The sequence below is a fragment of the Ranitomeya variabilis genome, chromosome 2 (assembly GCF_051348905.1).
Source record: "Ranitomeya variabilis isolate aRanVar5 chromosome 2, aRanVar5.hap1, whole genome shotgun sequence".
NCBI classification, from domain to species: Eukaryota; Metazoa; Chordata; class Amphibia; order Anura; family Dendrobatidae; genus Ranitomeya; species Ranitomeya variabilis.
In genome coordinates, this window is record NC_135233.1 from 310,665,808 (window position 1) to 310,683,924 (window position 18,117).

Below are 18,117 nucleotides of genomic sequence, written 5' to 3' on the forward strand. Positions count from 1 at the left end.
AATGCAAAACTCCTCCCTCCTCCTCCCCCCTCCCTTCTGCATAGAATATTATCAGCACCAACTGTCATCTCCCCTCAGTAATGTAACAATCTGTCTTCACTAAATACAGAGTTTACCCAGGTACATAGAATTTTGAAAATAAAAAATCAGTCCTGGCGGAGAAAGATGCCGATTTGGCTGATAAAATGTATTACAAACTTAAATATTTTCATGTATATTATTGTTTTATGAACTAAATATTAAAATGACGATTATTTATTAAGACCTCTCCATAGCCCATCCATGGAGCAGGCAGTGCATTGTTCTGATAGATAGATCTGCTCCTCTATATGGTCCTGGTCACTAGCAGACTGAGCGATCACTCAGTTTTCTCATGCGCCTTGTGGACTATAATATCCAGATCCTTCCACCCCTGCAGACACCTTCTAAGTATTCTCCATTTGTGTTTTTCAGGTGGTCCTGGCATCTGTCCCCGGCAGTAACATCAACGTGGCCGTCAAAATGATCACCAAAAGGGACAACAAGGACACCATCTTGAGAGAGTGGCGGATACTCCTGGCGGCCAGACACTGCCCATTCCTGTGCCACCTCTATGCCGCACACCAGTCTCAGCACAGGGCATATTTCATCATGGAGTACCTGTCCGGTGGCAGCGTGGAGGATTTGATCAGGATGTGCGGCTGCCTGAACATCGGCAATGTGAGGTGAGAAAGCAGAGAATGTACCTAAAAGAGAACTAAGAGAAAGGGAAAAAACCTGAGGGCGGGGTGCAGCTTAGGGGAGCACTGGCAGGGCATATATTTAGGGTGCTGGAGGCAGGAGGTGGGGTGCCATGGTATTTGGGGATTGCCAGAGAAGGATTTCATGACATTGATTCTGCACTCTGTTCTCTCCATCAGATTCTACACAGCAGAGATGGTATGTGGCCTCCAGTTCCTCCACGGACACAACATCGTCCACCGGTAAGCAGAACTTTCCTCCTTCTCTCTGTCCCCTTTACAAGCTGTAGATATGGCCCCCGGCTTCCCTGCCGCCTATTCTGTCGTATTTTGTAGTGACCCATTTTCCATCTCTTGTATCACTGGACAGATTTCTTATTCTGTTTTCTTTTTTCATTGCAGTGACATAAAGCCGGATAACATCATGTTGGATGCAGATGGCCACATCCGTATCATTGACCTTGGGCTTGCCCAAGATGGTGTCTCCTCCTCCAAAAACATCTCTGGAGTGACGGGCACTTTCCATTACATGGCCCCTGAGGTGCATCGTAGAAAACGGTATGGCGCAGCAGTGGACTGGTGGAGCCTGGGGATTGTGGTGTCCAGGATGGCAGCAGGGCGATATCCATTTTACAACGGCCCCGTCAAGCAAATGGCTTTCAAATCCATCATCAACGAGAAGCCAAAATTTCCAACTTGGCTTGATGCTGACGTGAAACATCTCATCAAGAAGCTGCTGTGCAAAGACCCTCAGACACGCCTGGGTGTGAGCGGGAACATCAGAGAGCATCCATTCTTTACCACCATCGGCTGGGAGGATCTGGAGGAAAGGAGAGTAGAGCCACCATTTACACCATTCAGGCCAGTTCTGGAGAACCACCATCTGCAGTGGCCGGAGCACACAGTCCTTCACCCCGTGGCCGGATTTACGTACGTGTCACCAAGCTGGACCCGGTAAGTATCTCCTCCTCTGGGGATAACACTCATCAGGTGCTGTTCTCTCATTGTGGTAATCATCATCATCGATCTTACCTTTTTTCACTTTTTCTGACAGTGACTTTATGTTTCTATTTTTCTTAGGTGGATGAAAAGATCTGGACTGTGAAAGAATTCACGACCATCTGGTGAGTGACCGATGTACACACAGGACACCTATTATGTCAGTACATTGTATCTGATGTTATATAGCAGAATGGTTCATTATAAAGACCATTCCCCTAATATAACATAAGATCCGGTAGATAGATTTCCTGTCTTCCTCTTATGTCTTGCAGGATGAGCCCGTGCCAACTGCCCAGAACTTCATGCCTCCTGACCCGTGCCTCACGTCTCTGCTGCTGTATGTCACCTCGGCTGCCCTTCACCATCATCTCTCTCTATACCATCTTCATGCCGGACCACTGCCATTGGTGCCCCAGACACTTGACCTCCTGGGCTGGCATCTAACATCCCTCCAGCCCGAAGATCTTCTACCCCAGGAGCGGCCTGTGCTAAGTTTCCATCTGGTGAGTTCAGGAACAATAGTCGCACCTTTCAGTCCTGGGGACGCTGAGCAGCAGCATGTAAGGAGCGGCCATTATCCCTGAACTCACCTTAGCACAGGCCTGGTAAGTATCGCACCCATCACCCACACTACATGGTCAGTGCAGGTCCCCACACTACATCATCAGTACAGGCACACACATAGCACATAGTACATATCAGCACATAGATGTAGGACATAGATCGGCTTCTGATCCTGAGATTTAATCTGATCGCCATATTTGGGGTCAGGAAGGAATTTTTCCCCCCAATATGAGGACAATTGGCCCATTCCTTATAGGGGGTTTTCGCCTTCCTCTGGATCTACACGGCCTTAAATAGGTTTAGTATAATAGATTAATAAGTAGAATTACACACTAGTAGCACAAAAAAGTTATAATAAAATAAAATGTTCTTACTTTAAAAGAAAAAATAGTTCCTATAAATAATAATTAGTCCAAGTAAAGAAACATATATATTATTTTACATGACAGGTTTATTACACAGGTTAGGTACATTACACAGGTTAGGTATCAGCCTTTGATCTTGGGATTCATTCTGATCGCCATATTTGGAGTCAGGAAGGAATTTTTTCCCCTGATATGAGGATAATTGGCCGATTCCTCACAGGGGGTTTTCGCCTTCCTCTGGATCAACACGGTAGATACATACATTTAGTGTCATAGGTTAATAAGTACGTGCACACTTTTAGAGCATAAAAAAGATACAAAATAAAATATTATTAGTTGAAAAAATGTTTCCTAACCAAATATAGACATAAATTAGTCCAAACATGCTACCAGATTAGTAGGAAAAAAATAATACAACACATTTTTTTACTTTAATCTCATCGGTTCATTATCAGCCCTTGATCCTGGGATTTATTCTGACCGCCGTACTTTATTTGGGGTCAGGAAGGAATTTTCCCCCCTGATATGAGGACAATTGGCCGATTCCTCACAGGGGGTTTTCGCCTTCCTCTGGACCAACACGGCCCATAGATAGGTTTAGTAAAATAGAATAAATAAGTAGCTTCTTATGTTTATAATAAAAAATATATAATTTATGTAAAATAATAATATAATATTTTGGATTGACAATAATATAGTCGACACAAATATAAACGTAAATTAGCCGAAAAATAGAAATTACTTTTATATTTTTATATAATAAACATTTATATAATAATAATAATATAATAATTTTAAATAATATATATTTTTTACATTAAACTTACGTATACACATTAGCTATGAGCCCTTGATCCTGGGATTCATTCTGATCGCCATATTTGGGGTCAGGAAGGAATTTTCCCCCCTAATATGATGATAATTGGCCGATTCCTCACAGGGGGTTTTCGCCTTCCTCTGGACCAACACGGCCCATAGATAGATTTAGTCTGATAGATGAATAATTTACACATATACATGATATATAATATATAATAACCTCATCTATAAATAAAATCTTCTTTTTACCCCTATACCTTTGTGTTGTCTTTACTCAATTGCTCGGCCATGTAGTCATTATTATACTGCCCCCTATGTCTGGTGGGCGCATACAGCAGTGTCCCCCACACTCCAGGCCTCACGGCCCCAACACATCATGGTGTCAGGATTTCCTTCGTATTTCTCGGGGGAGAGAACCTGCGGCAGCTTCTGAGGCCTCGATAATAATTCCATCCTCAGTGCAAAATGAAGGAAATCCTGACACCATGATGTGTTGAGGCCATGAGGACTGGAGTTTGGGGATCAATGTCACACATGAGGTAAAGCTGGATGAGCCCCGATATTGTTATATTCAATGGGGATAAATCATGTAATTGCTCTGATTCCTGGGAGTGTCAGGACCAGAGCAGGAGACTATGGGGCCTTTCTCCATTTCCGCTAATAAATGAGAACACTGAGTCGCTCCATCCTCTATTACCTCAGAACTTCCTAACAGGACAGAGAAGAATGGGTTTCCTATACCAGACCCCCATATCATAGACAGCCAGTCTGATTAGATCCTCCAGAAAAGATTAATGAAGAAGGAGAATCCCCTGCAGAGAGGCGTCCACAGCAAGAGATGTGATAGTAACAGCTTTTGTCTCATTTCCTAGTGATCTGTATCTGGAAATAAAGGATGACAATCAAAATGGCCGCCATTATCGCTCCTACAGGGGACATCACTAAGCTTTCATACACCCTGAACAGTACATGGTGTAATGACACATCCTCTCACATTACCACTGTTACAGAGGTGCCATAAAGCTCTCATAGATCCATGGTCAGCATTAGGGGTAGGCAGACTTGGCATCTGCCTAGTACCCTCACTCCTCCAGGGGCCCCCAGCCAGTGGTATACCGTTAATAGCGGCATACCACGCAGCCGCTAATACCGGCACACCATTAGGCCACTATGGGATCCGTGGGCCAGGGGATGCCGATACAGTTGACAGCAATGATAGAGGAGAGAGCGTCATCTGAAGCTCCCTCTCCCATCATTCCCCTCTATTTCTGACGCAGTGGGTACGCGATGACGTCAAGTCATCGCGCACCAAGCTATGCCGGGCAGTGGAGCTGCTGAGACGCTCTGCAGCAGCGGGGGAACTAGGAGGAGAGGTGAGTATTGTATTTTTTTTTCATATATTAGTGAGTACGTGCAGCCATAATACTGCAGGACAGTTGGGCTACATGATACTCTATGGGGTGGCTGCATTATACGCTATGGCAGTGTTCCCCAACTCCGGTCCTCAAGAGCCACCAACAGGTCATGTTTTCAGGTTTTCCTTAGTATTGCACAAGTGATGGAATTATTGCCTGTGCAGGTGATGCAATTATTACCTCTTCAATATTAAGGAAATCCTGAAAACATGACCTGTTGGTGGCTCTTGAGGACCAGAGTTGGGGAACACTGCTCTATGGGGTGCCTACATTGTACTCTATGTAGTGGCTGAATTATACTCTGAGGGGGGAATGCATTATACTCTGAGGGGGCTCCATCATACTCTATCAATAACTATGACTATGGAGTGCATTATCCTTTATGGGGGCTGCATTACACTCTATCGTACTATGGGGAGTGCATTATACTATATGCACTATATGGAACCTGCATTATACTGTATGGAAGGCTATGGGGAATGCATTATACTATATGAAGAACTATGGGGTGGATTGCACTACATGAAGGACTATGGGGGGTGCATTATACAATATTGAGGACTAAAATTAGTGTACTATACTATTTGGAGGACTGAGGAGTGTATTTGTCACAACTCTGTTGTCGGGTGTCCTGGGACCAGGGGCTCATTCCCTGTCCCTAACACTAGGGGCCCCTAGCTTGCCCTGTTCCCCAGGTTACTTCTGATGATGAAGATGCTGTGGCCACATACCTTGCCTTAGCTCCACCCTCAGTCTGCACCCTTACCGCACGCAGGAAGGAGGTGATTAATAGTGTACTGTAATATACCAACCAGACTAACAAGATAATACGAACAGGGGTAATGAAAAATACCAAACATGCAACCCCCCCATAGAATATAATACAGCCCACCTCCCCATAGAATATAATGTAGCCTCATCAAAGAGTATGATGCAATCCTCCCTCATAAAATCTAATACAGCCCCCCATAGAATATAATGTAGCCCCCCATGGAATATAATACAGTCCACCTCCAAATAGAATATAATGTAGCCCCCATAGAATATAATGCAGCCCCCCATAGTATGTAACACAGCCTTCCCCATAGAATATAATGCACCCCCCATAGTATATAACACAGCCTCCCCATAGAAGATAACGTATAATGTACCCACCTTAGTATACAACACAGCCCACATAGTATACAGCACAGCCCGCATACTATACAGCACTGCCCGCATAGTATACAGCGCAGCCTCATAGTATACAGAACAGCCTCATAGTATACAGCGCAGCCTCGTAGTATACAGAACAGCCTCAAAGTATACAGCGCAGCCTCATAGTATACAGCGCAGCCTCATAGTATACAGCGCAGCCTCATAGAATACAGCGCAGCCTCATAGTATACAGCGCAGCCTCATGGTATACAGCACACAGCCTCATGGTATACAGCACTGCCTCATAGTATACAGCGCAGCCTCATGGTATACAGCACACAGCCTCATGGTATACAGCACACAGCCTCATGGTATACAGTGCAGCCTCATAGTATACAGCACACTGCCTCATAGTATACAGCGCAGCTCTCCCCCCCAGAATGGCCCCACAGTCCAGTACTCAGTTATAGAGTAAAAAAAAAGCAACAACACAGCACACTCCTCACCTCTCCTCGTGCCCACGCTGCTTCCAGTTCCTGCTCCTGCCGGCACACAGTGAGTGCGCGGCAGTGTCTGTCAGAGGCAGAGGGGAGGATGATGGGAGAGGGAGCGTCAGCTGACGCTCTCTCCTCCATCATTGCTTTGAACTGTACCATCAGACGCCGGTATAGTTAAATGCGGCGGGGAGTCGGCTCTGGCGGCAGGCGAGCCCCCTGCCTCACAGGGGCCCCATAGCAGCTGCGTGATGTGCCGCTAGCTGGGGGCCCATGGGGGAGCGAGGACCTAGGCAGCTGCCTGCCCCTAACGCCGGCCCTGCCTGCAGGGGCCCCCTGGAGCCTTCGGGCCCCTGTGCAGCTGCACAGGTTGAACAGGCGGTATGTCCGCCCATGGCACAGCCCAATCAGTATCATACAGCTCAAGATAATGATGATGATGATTAACATCAAGGAGAATACTGTAGAGAAAGACATCAACCATGGTAATAGTGGGCTACCGTGTATGGGCCTTGTGTACTTTGTAAAGCAGGTGGAGAGCACTGTTTATTTAGCTTTGGGAACTTTATTTCTTGCGTTTTTTAACATTATTGCCTAGTAAGTGTGATGTGATGCTGATTTGACAAAGATTCCACCACAGTCATCTGAGGCTGAACCTCATGTTTCTGGAAAGGATTTTCAGGAACTAGTGACCACTGATTATTGGAGATTGGCTTCCCTGAGACCTGCAATGTGTCCTGAATAGTTCAGTCCTGACTGGGATTTGGACTAAAGGGAGTTGTAGGTGGGTACTGTACTAAGGAATTTTGGGGGTACAGCACTGGTGTTTAGATAGTTTCTGCTCTTAGGAATCTCAAGTTATTTCTTACGTGTTACCCAACTTGTCTGTGCTAAGTTTTATTGGCCAGTGTGAAGATAACACTGTTTAACTAACAATGACTAATCTGTAGTGAAAATGAATTAGTATAAAGTTCTAGAAATAAAATTCTAAAATGTTAAAGTGTTCCTTGCCTCTGTGACCATCAACCAACAAATGTATCTAAAGCTGCATTTACGCTGAACAACCATCTGTAACAAGCTCTCGTTTCTCAATAATCGTGTAGTGTAAACAGGTTGCCAAACACCAGACAAATGAGCAAAATGCTTGTTCGTCCGGTGAATTGATCTTTTGGTTGACATAAAGGATCATCATTCTTGGCAGCACATCGTCCTGTAAAAAACATGTCCGGTGCTGCCGAGAACAATGGTTGCCTCTGTGCACGGAATGATCTATTACTGATTGATCTGTGCATATAAAATGTGGTCTATCTGTCTAAACTGATCGGTTGTGGTTTAGTGCCAAAAGTGGTTGGTTGTAACTAGAGTTGAGCGAATATATTCGGAATGGGTCGCCGAGTCTGAATTCGCCATATTCATGCCATATTGGTACCTTAGTCGTTCCGAATTTGTTTGACGATCGATTCCAAACATATTCGGTCATTTCTACTCCCATTGACTCCAATCACATTTGGCTGTGTTCAGCGAATATTGCAAATACAATATTCACCAACGATCGTAATCGGACCCGAATTTTGAAAAAAATCACTCAACTCTAGTTTTAAGCCTACTTGTAGAGGATATTGCAAACACTAAGCATATAGAGACATTTATTGACAACTGTGACTACTATGAATATATTTCATTTTCAAAGTGAACTCCAACTATCAGGTGTAATCCGCCTCTTAACATTTTTTTTACTGTCAAGAATCTATTCTGCTGCCATATTTTAAGTTAACATTACATCTGTTCTGGTCTTTGTAGCGACATTCTCTGCCAACTCTTACAAGCTTCTTTTATACATTTCTAAAATGTTTCAGTTACTTTCCTATTCATATCATCTCATATTTGCACTCCTTGCCCCCTCCCTACAATGCTCATCTGCAGGCATTTGGACCCCCTTATGACATCTGTAATTTACCAGTTCATTATACACTAGACAAGGCCTTAATATACTTTCTTATCACTACAGGCTTCTCAGTGGGTATTTACTCTGTTACTATGGTTAAGAGAATTCAACTTAACATGAAAAGCTTGAATTTCTATTAATAGAAGATGTCTTGCTCTGAAAGTCTTGAAAGAGGAGGCGAAATTACTGCCGTACTTAGCTAAATAATGTACATGAAAAACAAGAAAGTTTAACTATATTCAACATATTCAGCATTTCACTCCTCTTCAGCACATTGATAAGTATAGAAGTTTTCCGGTAGTTTAAGTCGAATGTTTACTTTATTTTTATTTTTTTAATCCAAATTTACTACACATTTGTGTGCCAATTATTATTTTTTCTTAGAATGGTTGGCGCTCTGTTTTTCTCATAAAAACCTTCAAATCTCCTATATAGATGAGTCCTCTTGCTAAAAAATAATAACTTTTGATCAAAACTTTTCTCATCATTCCATGATAGCTGTATTATTACAAATGGTTAAAAACTATCTTTTCTTTTGACAAAAAAATGTAAAAGGGTCAAAAACACTAAAATATATTATATTATATTTAATATCAAAGCAGAACAACCATTAAGAAAAAAAATAATAAATGTAGTTAATTCGTTAATATGATCATATCTCATCAAAACTCGCCATCTAGCTAGGGAAAAAAAATCCTCCTTTCCTCCTCCAAGATGGTGGTGCCTGTGCAGTAGCAGCTATCGGCAATCACTGATAGCTGCTATTGCCCAGGCGCTGGCAGCGCCATTTTGCTAGAGAAAAAAAAATTGCTTCTCCAATATGGCTCCGGTGGCATTTAAGCAGCAGCAGCCATCGGCGATTGCCGATAGCTACTACTGCGCTGGTGCCGCCGGCGCCATATTGCTAGAGATAAAAAATTATTTCTCCAAGATGGCACCGCTGGCGCCTGCACAGTATCAGCTCTTGGATCACTGATAGCTGCTACAGCGCAGGTGCGGCCAGCGCCATTTTCAAATGGATTTTTTTTTAGTAACTTCAGGATTACATCAAACAAATATGCATATAATTCGTTACATATATGATCATGTTGCAGTGCAGGTGGCACCTACATGCAGAAGGTTTTTTTTTCAAAATATATTTAATATTCATTATGTAAACTAGGGGGCAGGTCAGTGAGGGATCAGTAACCTGTCAGAAGCCATACTTGTGAGTACCTAATTAGACCACCAGATGAAGACCCCCCACAGGCCGCCCCAAAGCACGAGCATATCATTAACTCAAAACTGAAAATAAAGATTAAGCAACAACCACGAGACGAATTTCATCAACCAAGGTATGCCCCTTTCCCATATTACAACTTCATAAAAGGGAATTTGACCCCCAATGATGGCTGCTTCTATGACCCTATGGTGTTCTGGATACCTCAGAAATTCCTGCTTTTCCTCATCTTCAACATCAGCCTTCATCAGCAACCTTTGACACTCCAGCTGTTGTGAAATTATGACTACTAGTATTTTCTCATAGCTACAAACAGATAGTTGTGGAGAGGGGAGTGGCCAACACTGAACAGCCTGAGACTATCAATGCAGGAAAGCTTCCAGGACCTCTCAACTAAACAGTTTAACTCCTGCACTGCTAACAGAAAACTGCACCATTTAATATAATGGTGAGGTGCTACTAATGCAAAAATGAAATCAGACTCTGTGGTCTTCTGGCACCTCTCTATCACAGTAAACCCGTGACAGTATTTGGATTTTAAGTGCATTTCCGTTGTGGAAATGCAGTAAAAATGCATATGCTCGGGTCATGACTATATCAATAAAGTTTTGTCAATGCGAAGTATCAGGAAGTATAAAAAACAAAGCAGCATTATTTAAAACATGACACACCAAAAAGAGACAAAAACTGCAGCATCAAAAACACATTAAAAACATATGTAAAAAAACACAAGTAACCTAATTTACAAAAACTCACCAAATACTCATCGTGGAAGACTAATACAAGATGTAAATCAGGATCAGTATAAGATAAATAATGTATGTACACAATGACTGCACCAGCAAAGCGCAGCTCTGGAGTACAATTCAGTAGGTAACTCAGGATCAGTGCAGTATAAGTAAAGTATGTACATAGTGACTCCAATAAAATAAATAACAATAAATAAATAAAAATAATAAAATAATAATACCTATTCTTAATACCTGTGCCTGTGCTGCTTCAGAGGTGTCGGCACTGGCTCTCCCAAGACTCGTGTGACATTGTTATATTACGCGATCACTGCAGCCAATCAGCAGCCATTCACTCTTCCGTCCTTTGGACGTAACAGGCATATGAAGGAAGTCAGAGCTATGGCTGCTTTCTGGCTTCCTCCCGATGTCTAATTTGTCTGAAGGAAGGGAGAGTGAAGCAGACGCTGATTGGCTGCAGGGTGAATCAATGTCAACACTGCTGGAATGGCGCTGGCACCAGATGTAAGTAAGGGGATTATATTACTTAGGGTAGATATAGTGACTGAGAAGGAGTTGTCCAAGTAGTGGACAACCTCTTCAAAAGATACCATTCTAACTACCTACAGTCAACTCCAGGGGGAGCATAGAAGCCTAATACATTCAGAATGATAATACAGTATTCAATAAGCTCCTGAGCTCCACCTAGTGGTGACTGGAGGCAGACACCAAGTGTTGGCTATACCTCCCCCCAGAAATCTCATAGAAAATGAGTGGAGAGGAGGTGTGCAGTCTCGATATCTGCTCTATTCAGGCAGTCCTATTCTTAGGATTGCTGGAGGTCCCAATGATCAGACCACAGTGATCAGCATCTTATACCCTATCCTGTTGAACAAAGAAACAAGACCAAGCTATAATTTGCTTCCACTCAAATGGATCGAGGATCCAGAGGTATGGATGGATTGAAATTGAAAGTTTTAAAAATGTAGCAAAGGGTTGCTAGATAACGTATGACAAATGAAAAAACTTAATAAAACATAAACACAACACGTTTCGGCTGTCTAGCCTTCATCAGGTGTATATCTCCATTGATCCATACAGCCTATTTACACCTTTCCATTAGTATTGGTGGGAGGTGGGTGGGGGCAGAGGGGGGTGCCTAATAGCACATTGCGCTTCCACCATCCCCTAAAGGTGATGTCAGTAAGTAGTCCAGTTACAAAAGGTGCTGTGACGTGTCTGGAGTCATCAATCAAACAGCAACTTAACAACTGGTATAAGATGTTCTCAACAGAAGCACAAGCCACACAGGTTCAAGTACAATGCGGGACAAAACGTTAAAATATTAAAATTATCTGAATAAACACTAGTAAAGAAATACATTTTCCTATACCTATTCCAGCTTGTTTCGTTGTATCTAATGTTAATCTAACATTTTTTGTTTTTTTATTCCCCTGAGTTTAGTTATTTTGAGTTTTTATATTTTTCTTGTTTTTATTTCTGATATATTTTAATGTATATTTTCAGAAATTTATAAAATTCCCCATTCTCCTACATATATATAAATTTTTGGTCACTAAAATAATGATTCTAAAAATCGAAAAAAAACGAACATCTGAAAACAAATGACATATATTGATATTTGCACATGTGGTTGAAAAAGCTCAGATACAATTGGCTTGTTCTTTATAGAATCATTTACATTCATGCTTGATTTTCTCCAAGTATGAATTGTATTTTCCTTTTTTCCTTTTTTAATATATTTATTTGATTTGAATTGATAAAATGTGATGAATTTTTTCTCGAGTTCCTCATTGCATCAAATATTACTATGACTATCAGCTGTGTTTCTCTCACAATATGGGCTTCCTCCTCCCAGGGTTGTACCTACTGGTCCCTTGCAGGAATCTCTTTGGGGATATGTGTAGGATCTAAAAGATTGATTAGCCGTTCGTTTCAGAGTTCTGCTTACTCGCACAACCCCATGAGGTGAGTTTAATCGCTTACACCCTACTTTGATATTACCCTTTTCAATATTACGCTTGGATAGTGCTCCCATTTTCCCCCACTTTCTTCCCAGGATTTTTTATTATCCCCTGTCCTAGCAATGTTTTATATAACAATAACACATGTTGTATAAATCAACCCTGAATAATTACAGGGGGCCATGTGTATATCATATTAGAACTGTTATGACCTATCATCATAATTTACATAGGGATACAGACAGAACAAATGATACAAAGGTCCGTACTTGTTAGAAAAATACAACACTTTATTGTTAAAATTACAAAAACGACTCAGGTTATGGGGGGTTGTCACAAGGACTATCACACACAGTGTATTGCAAAGAATGGCCGCGCAGGAGCCAAGGATGTGGCTATGAGGTATTAATATTCTCCCTAATTCGAACACCCCATACTCAACCTTATATCACATAGGGTACCACTTAGGGTTAGTTTACAACATATCTCACCTCTACTGTGCCCTACCAAATCACGCTATATCGCATTACCATCAAGCAATTTGCCAAAAGTATGCAGCACAATAATAATCCTGTAAAGGAACAGTCAAAGGTAGTCCAGGGCACAGTCCACAAATTAGTCCATGCGAGTCCGCCCCCCATTCTTTGCAATGTACTGTGTGTGATAGTCCTTGTGACAACCCCCCATAACCTGAGTCGTTTTTGTAATTTTCACAAAGTTTGGACCCCTATCCTGTTGACAGAGAATTACTCAGAACCCCTTTAGGCTTGCCATGCACATTGGACAGCGTTCAGTCCAACACTTACTATCGTTCTTGATTCTCCCATGATTATAATCTCTTAGTATGATTTTGCACATTTAGCTACTTTTTCTATTCTTTAGAGTTTATTTATCCTTTTTCCAAATGGTCATTAATATAATGCTGCAAATCAGTTGGTGGAAGTAGTAAATGGGGCTTAACAGGAATGACTGCCGTTGTTAAACTGATCAGGACATTTTAATACACATCTAAAATCTCTTGCATGTGCGATAAAAAAAAACTGGTTATGACATTTTTCAGTTTATGTAAGGATACTGCATAGCCAATAAATGCTCCAATTAAGTCAAGATTTCCTTTAAACGGCTGTGGATAATTCTTGACAATTTCATTAACACTAGACTCTTATTAGTACCTATACCAACTTCACTTAGTGCCAGCGGCAGACAGAATTACTGCTGAATACAAATTATGCAGACACCTCAGTAACGAAAATGGCTTTTCATGCATCCGCAATGAGAATTAAACGCTGACAGCACTTTGCTATTTGAAATGATATTTTTCTAAAGAGCCAAATTATCACATGACTCGTTAATCTGCATAAGACTTGAAAGCAGAACTTCAGCAGTAAAAATGGTTTTGGAAATCAATACGCGGGGAAATAATGCTACAGAATATCTCATTCAATGGATGTGTGTTTTTTCATTATTGCTATCATGTTGAGCTTGTATTTAAATGTATTTTTATACAACGGAAATGTGGGTTTCTAATACTGTGCCATCCTAAATCCACTATTTCCTAAACAGACCTTCAGAGGCGACGCAGAAATGTATAAATTACCAGGACTGTAGCCGGCTGTACATTTACATTGATGCACTTAGGTGCAAAAATTGTTTCCATTGTAGCAAAATAAAGACGTTTCATTACTTATACCTTCCGTTCACCATTTATATGGCATTTTCCTAGCAGTAAGGCTAAGTGCACGTCATGTTTTGGGCCACTGTTAGACATAAAAGCTCATAAAGCATATACATATACGTTGTATACGTTATTTTGTCATAGCCCTTAGAATTACGACACTTTCGAGGTCTAGAGTCTCAATCCTAAGACACAAGTATGTTTCCTAATGGGCCTTAACTAGGAATAGGGAGATGATGTCACGCTGGGCAACCTACAAAACCTGACGTGGAGTACAACAGAGGGCAATGGGCCAAAGTGAAGAAAGTAGAGTGTGGGATACCTGGGACAGGTGTGTAACATCTGTATAAAAAAATAAACAATTATAAATCTTGTAATTGTCACATTGGCCACTAGGGATATTTTAGTCTCATATTTTGTGTCATTTTTAGAAAGAGTTTTCAGCAGTCTCATTAACGTCAGAGGCAGAATTGCAATGACTAATAAAATCTACGGTATATACACAGCTGATAAAACAGGACCCAACATTCACAATAGACAATGTCACAACTGATTCTGCTCCTCGGCCCTTAACAATGATTTTTTGACATGCTCATTCGATGCTTAAATGCAAAAGATAGGGGCTGAGTCAGTGAATTGCTTTTAATGTACAAGTGAATTTCCTGAAATAACAGGAAATAAAAGTCTAAAAAAGCCCCGGTGGCCAATGTGAAAATGTCACATTTTTATTTTAATACGAATAGTTACATTAAAAAAAATTGACAAAAATGTAAATAAAAAATACATTTAACAGAAAAACCTGTTTCATACAACAGGTCATTTACTGATGACACGCTACCTTTAAATATACCGTGTGCTAGCACGTAACAAGCAGATGGAAGGCAAAAGAACATTTGGGCTATGTCTGGTGAATGGGGGCCTAAGAAAACAAAAAATATGCTGGAAGATTTCCCAGAGAACGCATTCAGCTATCTGCACAGATGTAGTGTGCACTTATGCTAAAACGCAGTTCTTTTTTTTATATGGGAAATCATTGACTACACCCATACATCATGGGTGGGTAGGTTGGATCTACATTTGTATATTGTACTGCATACACAACAACTTCTTGACATGGAAGAAGAGTCCATGAGGACTGAGCTCCAGCACCAATGAGAAAATGTTAAAACCTAACCTTTACTGTACAATTAAAAATATGGTGGAAAAAAAAAAGTAAAAAGGCTACAACAGCAATGAATAAGGGTTGCTAATCCAAAATGCATAAGCTTATGGATCTTTAATCTTTTTTATCCGTTTTGCTTTATTCACCATGCTTTAATAGCACAGTAAAAGTTATGTTTTAACATTTTCTGGTGTTGGAGCTCAATCCTTATGGACCCTTCTTCCATTTTTGACCTGGACACCAGCGTGGTGTGTTCCTACACTCCGTGCCCAACACCCTGACCAAACAAGGTCTACCAGGGTTCCTACTGTATGTGAATACAAGTGGTTTTCACACTGAATTTTCCCCCCTAGAAGATGAGCTGATTATCATTTTGTTCTTCTTCTCAATTTCTTGATGTACTTGCAATGTTAGACCAGCTCTTTTTTTTGATTGAATGAAACCGAAGAATAGGGCAAAGCAGTTGTAGGGAAATTTAAGTTCTTATTGCTTGTGTGTGAACCTTCAGCCCACGCCTGTTATAGGCTTAGATTGTCCTGATATTGGGACCCCCAGCGGCCCCCCCCCCATTGATCAGTGGGGAAGTCAACAGAAAGTAGTCAAATTTCCAGAAGCACCAACATTAGAAATTGAAGAATTGAATAGCTTTCCTTGAAACCAATATATTGTACTTGTAATACATGACCACGTGGTGCCCAACAGTTTCTGAAGAGAGGTCTTTCCATTAAATTAAAAAAATGTACAAAATTTCGCAATATCATAATTCCCTAGTAGCATGTTTGAAATGGTTCTTTTTGGAAGCTAGAAAACTCAGTTTAACTACTGAAATTTGGGTAGATAATTCCAAACATATGGATGGGCTAATATAATTTATTTCAGAGCATAACGTCTATGTGTATTTGACTATTTTTAAGTTACTGTTGCCCACAATTGTTTTAGGTTGTTCATTTTAAAATGATAAATTCACCAGAAAAAAAAGACTCAATAAAGTGTCATTATTATTTATTATACTTTATTTTATGTACTCAAGTTTTCAAAAAAACTTTTGCCTGCGCTCATCTCACAAATATTTTAGCTGGATATGTTACAACTAGTGTTGAGCATTCCGATACCGCAAGTATCGGGTATCGGCCGATACTTAGCGGTATCGGAATTCCGATACCGAGATCCGATACTTGCCGCGTATCGGATACCGGAATCGGAAGTTCCCAGGATTCAAACTGCACAAATTTGTACGAAATCAGCCAATGAGAATGATTCCAAGTGTGGGCACATCCTGTTCAGCATGGAGGGCCTGAAACTACTGGCAAGGCTGTGATTGGCTGCTGAAATGATGTCATGATGCATGATGTTTAAAAGTCGCTGGCGCCATTTTGCGCTCACTCTGCTGTGAATTCAGTTAGTGACAGGACGCTGTTTGCTGACTGAGGGCCAGTTTAGAGATAGCGATTTGCTTCTTTGTGCTTTTCCAAGGCTAATTTAGCAACCGCTGTGTTCACCTACTAATCACCTTGCTTTTGCCTTGTAGCGCTGTTTTCACAGCGATCTGCAAGGTCTGTGTGTGTGTGTGTGTGTGTGTGTGTGTGAGTGCAGCCCACTCTCTAGTCTGAGTGCAGCCATAGGCCATCCATAGCTGGTTGTATTCAGTTCAGGGAGGGTGGTTCATTGCCTCATACTGTTCTTTTTTTTTTTTTTTTCAAGTAGTGTAGTCTGCTGCTCATTTTTTCAAAAAATTCCTATTAGTGTCTTTCCACCCGTCTCCAGCTAACTTGTGGAAAAACACTACATAGGATAACGTAGAGGAGGGTTTTTGGGCCTTGCAGCGCCGTTTACGGCTGTCTGCACGGTCTCCGTGTGACTGCAGCTCGCCCTGTAGTCTGTGAGCAGCCATAGCCTGGTTGTCTCCAGCTCAGGGTTCTTCACTGCGTCATACCGTAAAAACAATTTTCCTTTTGTTTTAAGTAGTGCAGGCTGCTGCACATTTTTTCAAAAAATTCCTATTAGTGTCTTTCCACCCGACTCCAGCTAACTTGTGGAAAAACACTACATAGGATAACGTAGAGGAGGGTTTTTGGGCCTTGCAGCGCCGTTTACGGCTGTCTGCACGGTCTCCGTGTGACTGCAGCTCTCTCTGTTGTCAGTTCAGCCCCCAAAAAATAAATAAATAATAAAGTTCACCAAACACACCAGTGACACCACTTTACATTTGTGTAGGCCACATTAGCTCATATTAAAGTCTAGTCCACACTTTAGAAAATTAGTGTTTCTTATACCTGTTAGGAGTTGTTCAGGAATTAGCACACAAAGCCGTTAGTACTTTTCTGCTTATCTTTATCAGTCAACCAAGATGAAGAAGGCAGTGAGTAAGGCACGTGGGCGTGGGCGCGGAGCAGGGAGAGGACGTGGGGATTCTGTGCCTGCTGCGGGCACCGGTGACTCATCAGCACCCACTTTCACCAGGGAACAGTCCTTCATGCGCAGCTTTGTCGCAGAGCGCCGTACACCGCTGCTGCGTGAAGAACAAATTGAAGCCGTTGTCGGATGGATGGCAGCTAATGCATCAACTTCAATTAGTGCCACATCCTCTCAGACACAGAGCACTGGAGAGCAGCTATCTGTCTCTTCACCACCTGCCAAATTGCCCAGGCAGACAGAGATCCCAGGAGAGGAGCCGTCTCTACTTCTGTTCTCTGAATCTCTTGGCTTGGAAACAGGGGGCCAGCCAAGCAGCATTGGAGAAATGGAAGAAGAGGCAGGGTGCAGTGATGCCCAACAGCTTTTTCTCTCTTCCTCTGAAGAGGCGGGTGGGCCAGTGGCTCCGGTCACCACATCGCAGGACGCATCCGCTGATGACACTCAGGTGCCACTTCCTGGTGCGTGCTCTGCTG

At 41.8% G+C, this 18,117-nt stretch overlaps 1 protein-coding gene across 1 annotated transcript; it reads left to right on the plus strand.

Moving 5' to 3' along the window:
* Positions 1-528: 528 nt before the first annotated feature.
* Positions 529-2,253, plus strand: LOC143809374 (protein kinase C delta type-like). The gene is made up of 5 exons (XM_077292455.1): positions 529-704; positions 900-962; positions 1,122-1,673; positions 1,800-1,843; positions 1,994-2,253. The coding sequence occupies exons 1-4, from the start codon at positions 631-633 to the stop codon at positions 1,822-1,824; spliced, it is 714 nt and encodes a 237-aa protein (XP_077148570.1). The 5' UTR covers positions 529-630; the 3' UTR covers positions 1,825-1,843; positions 1,994-2,253.
* Positions 2,254-18,117: the final 15,864 nt, after the last annotated feature.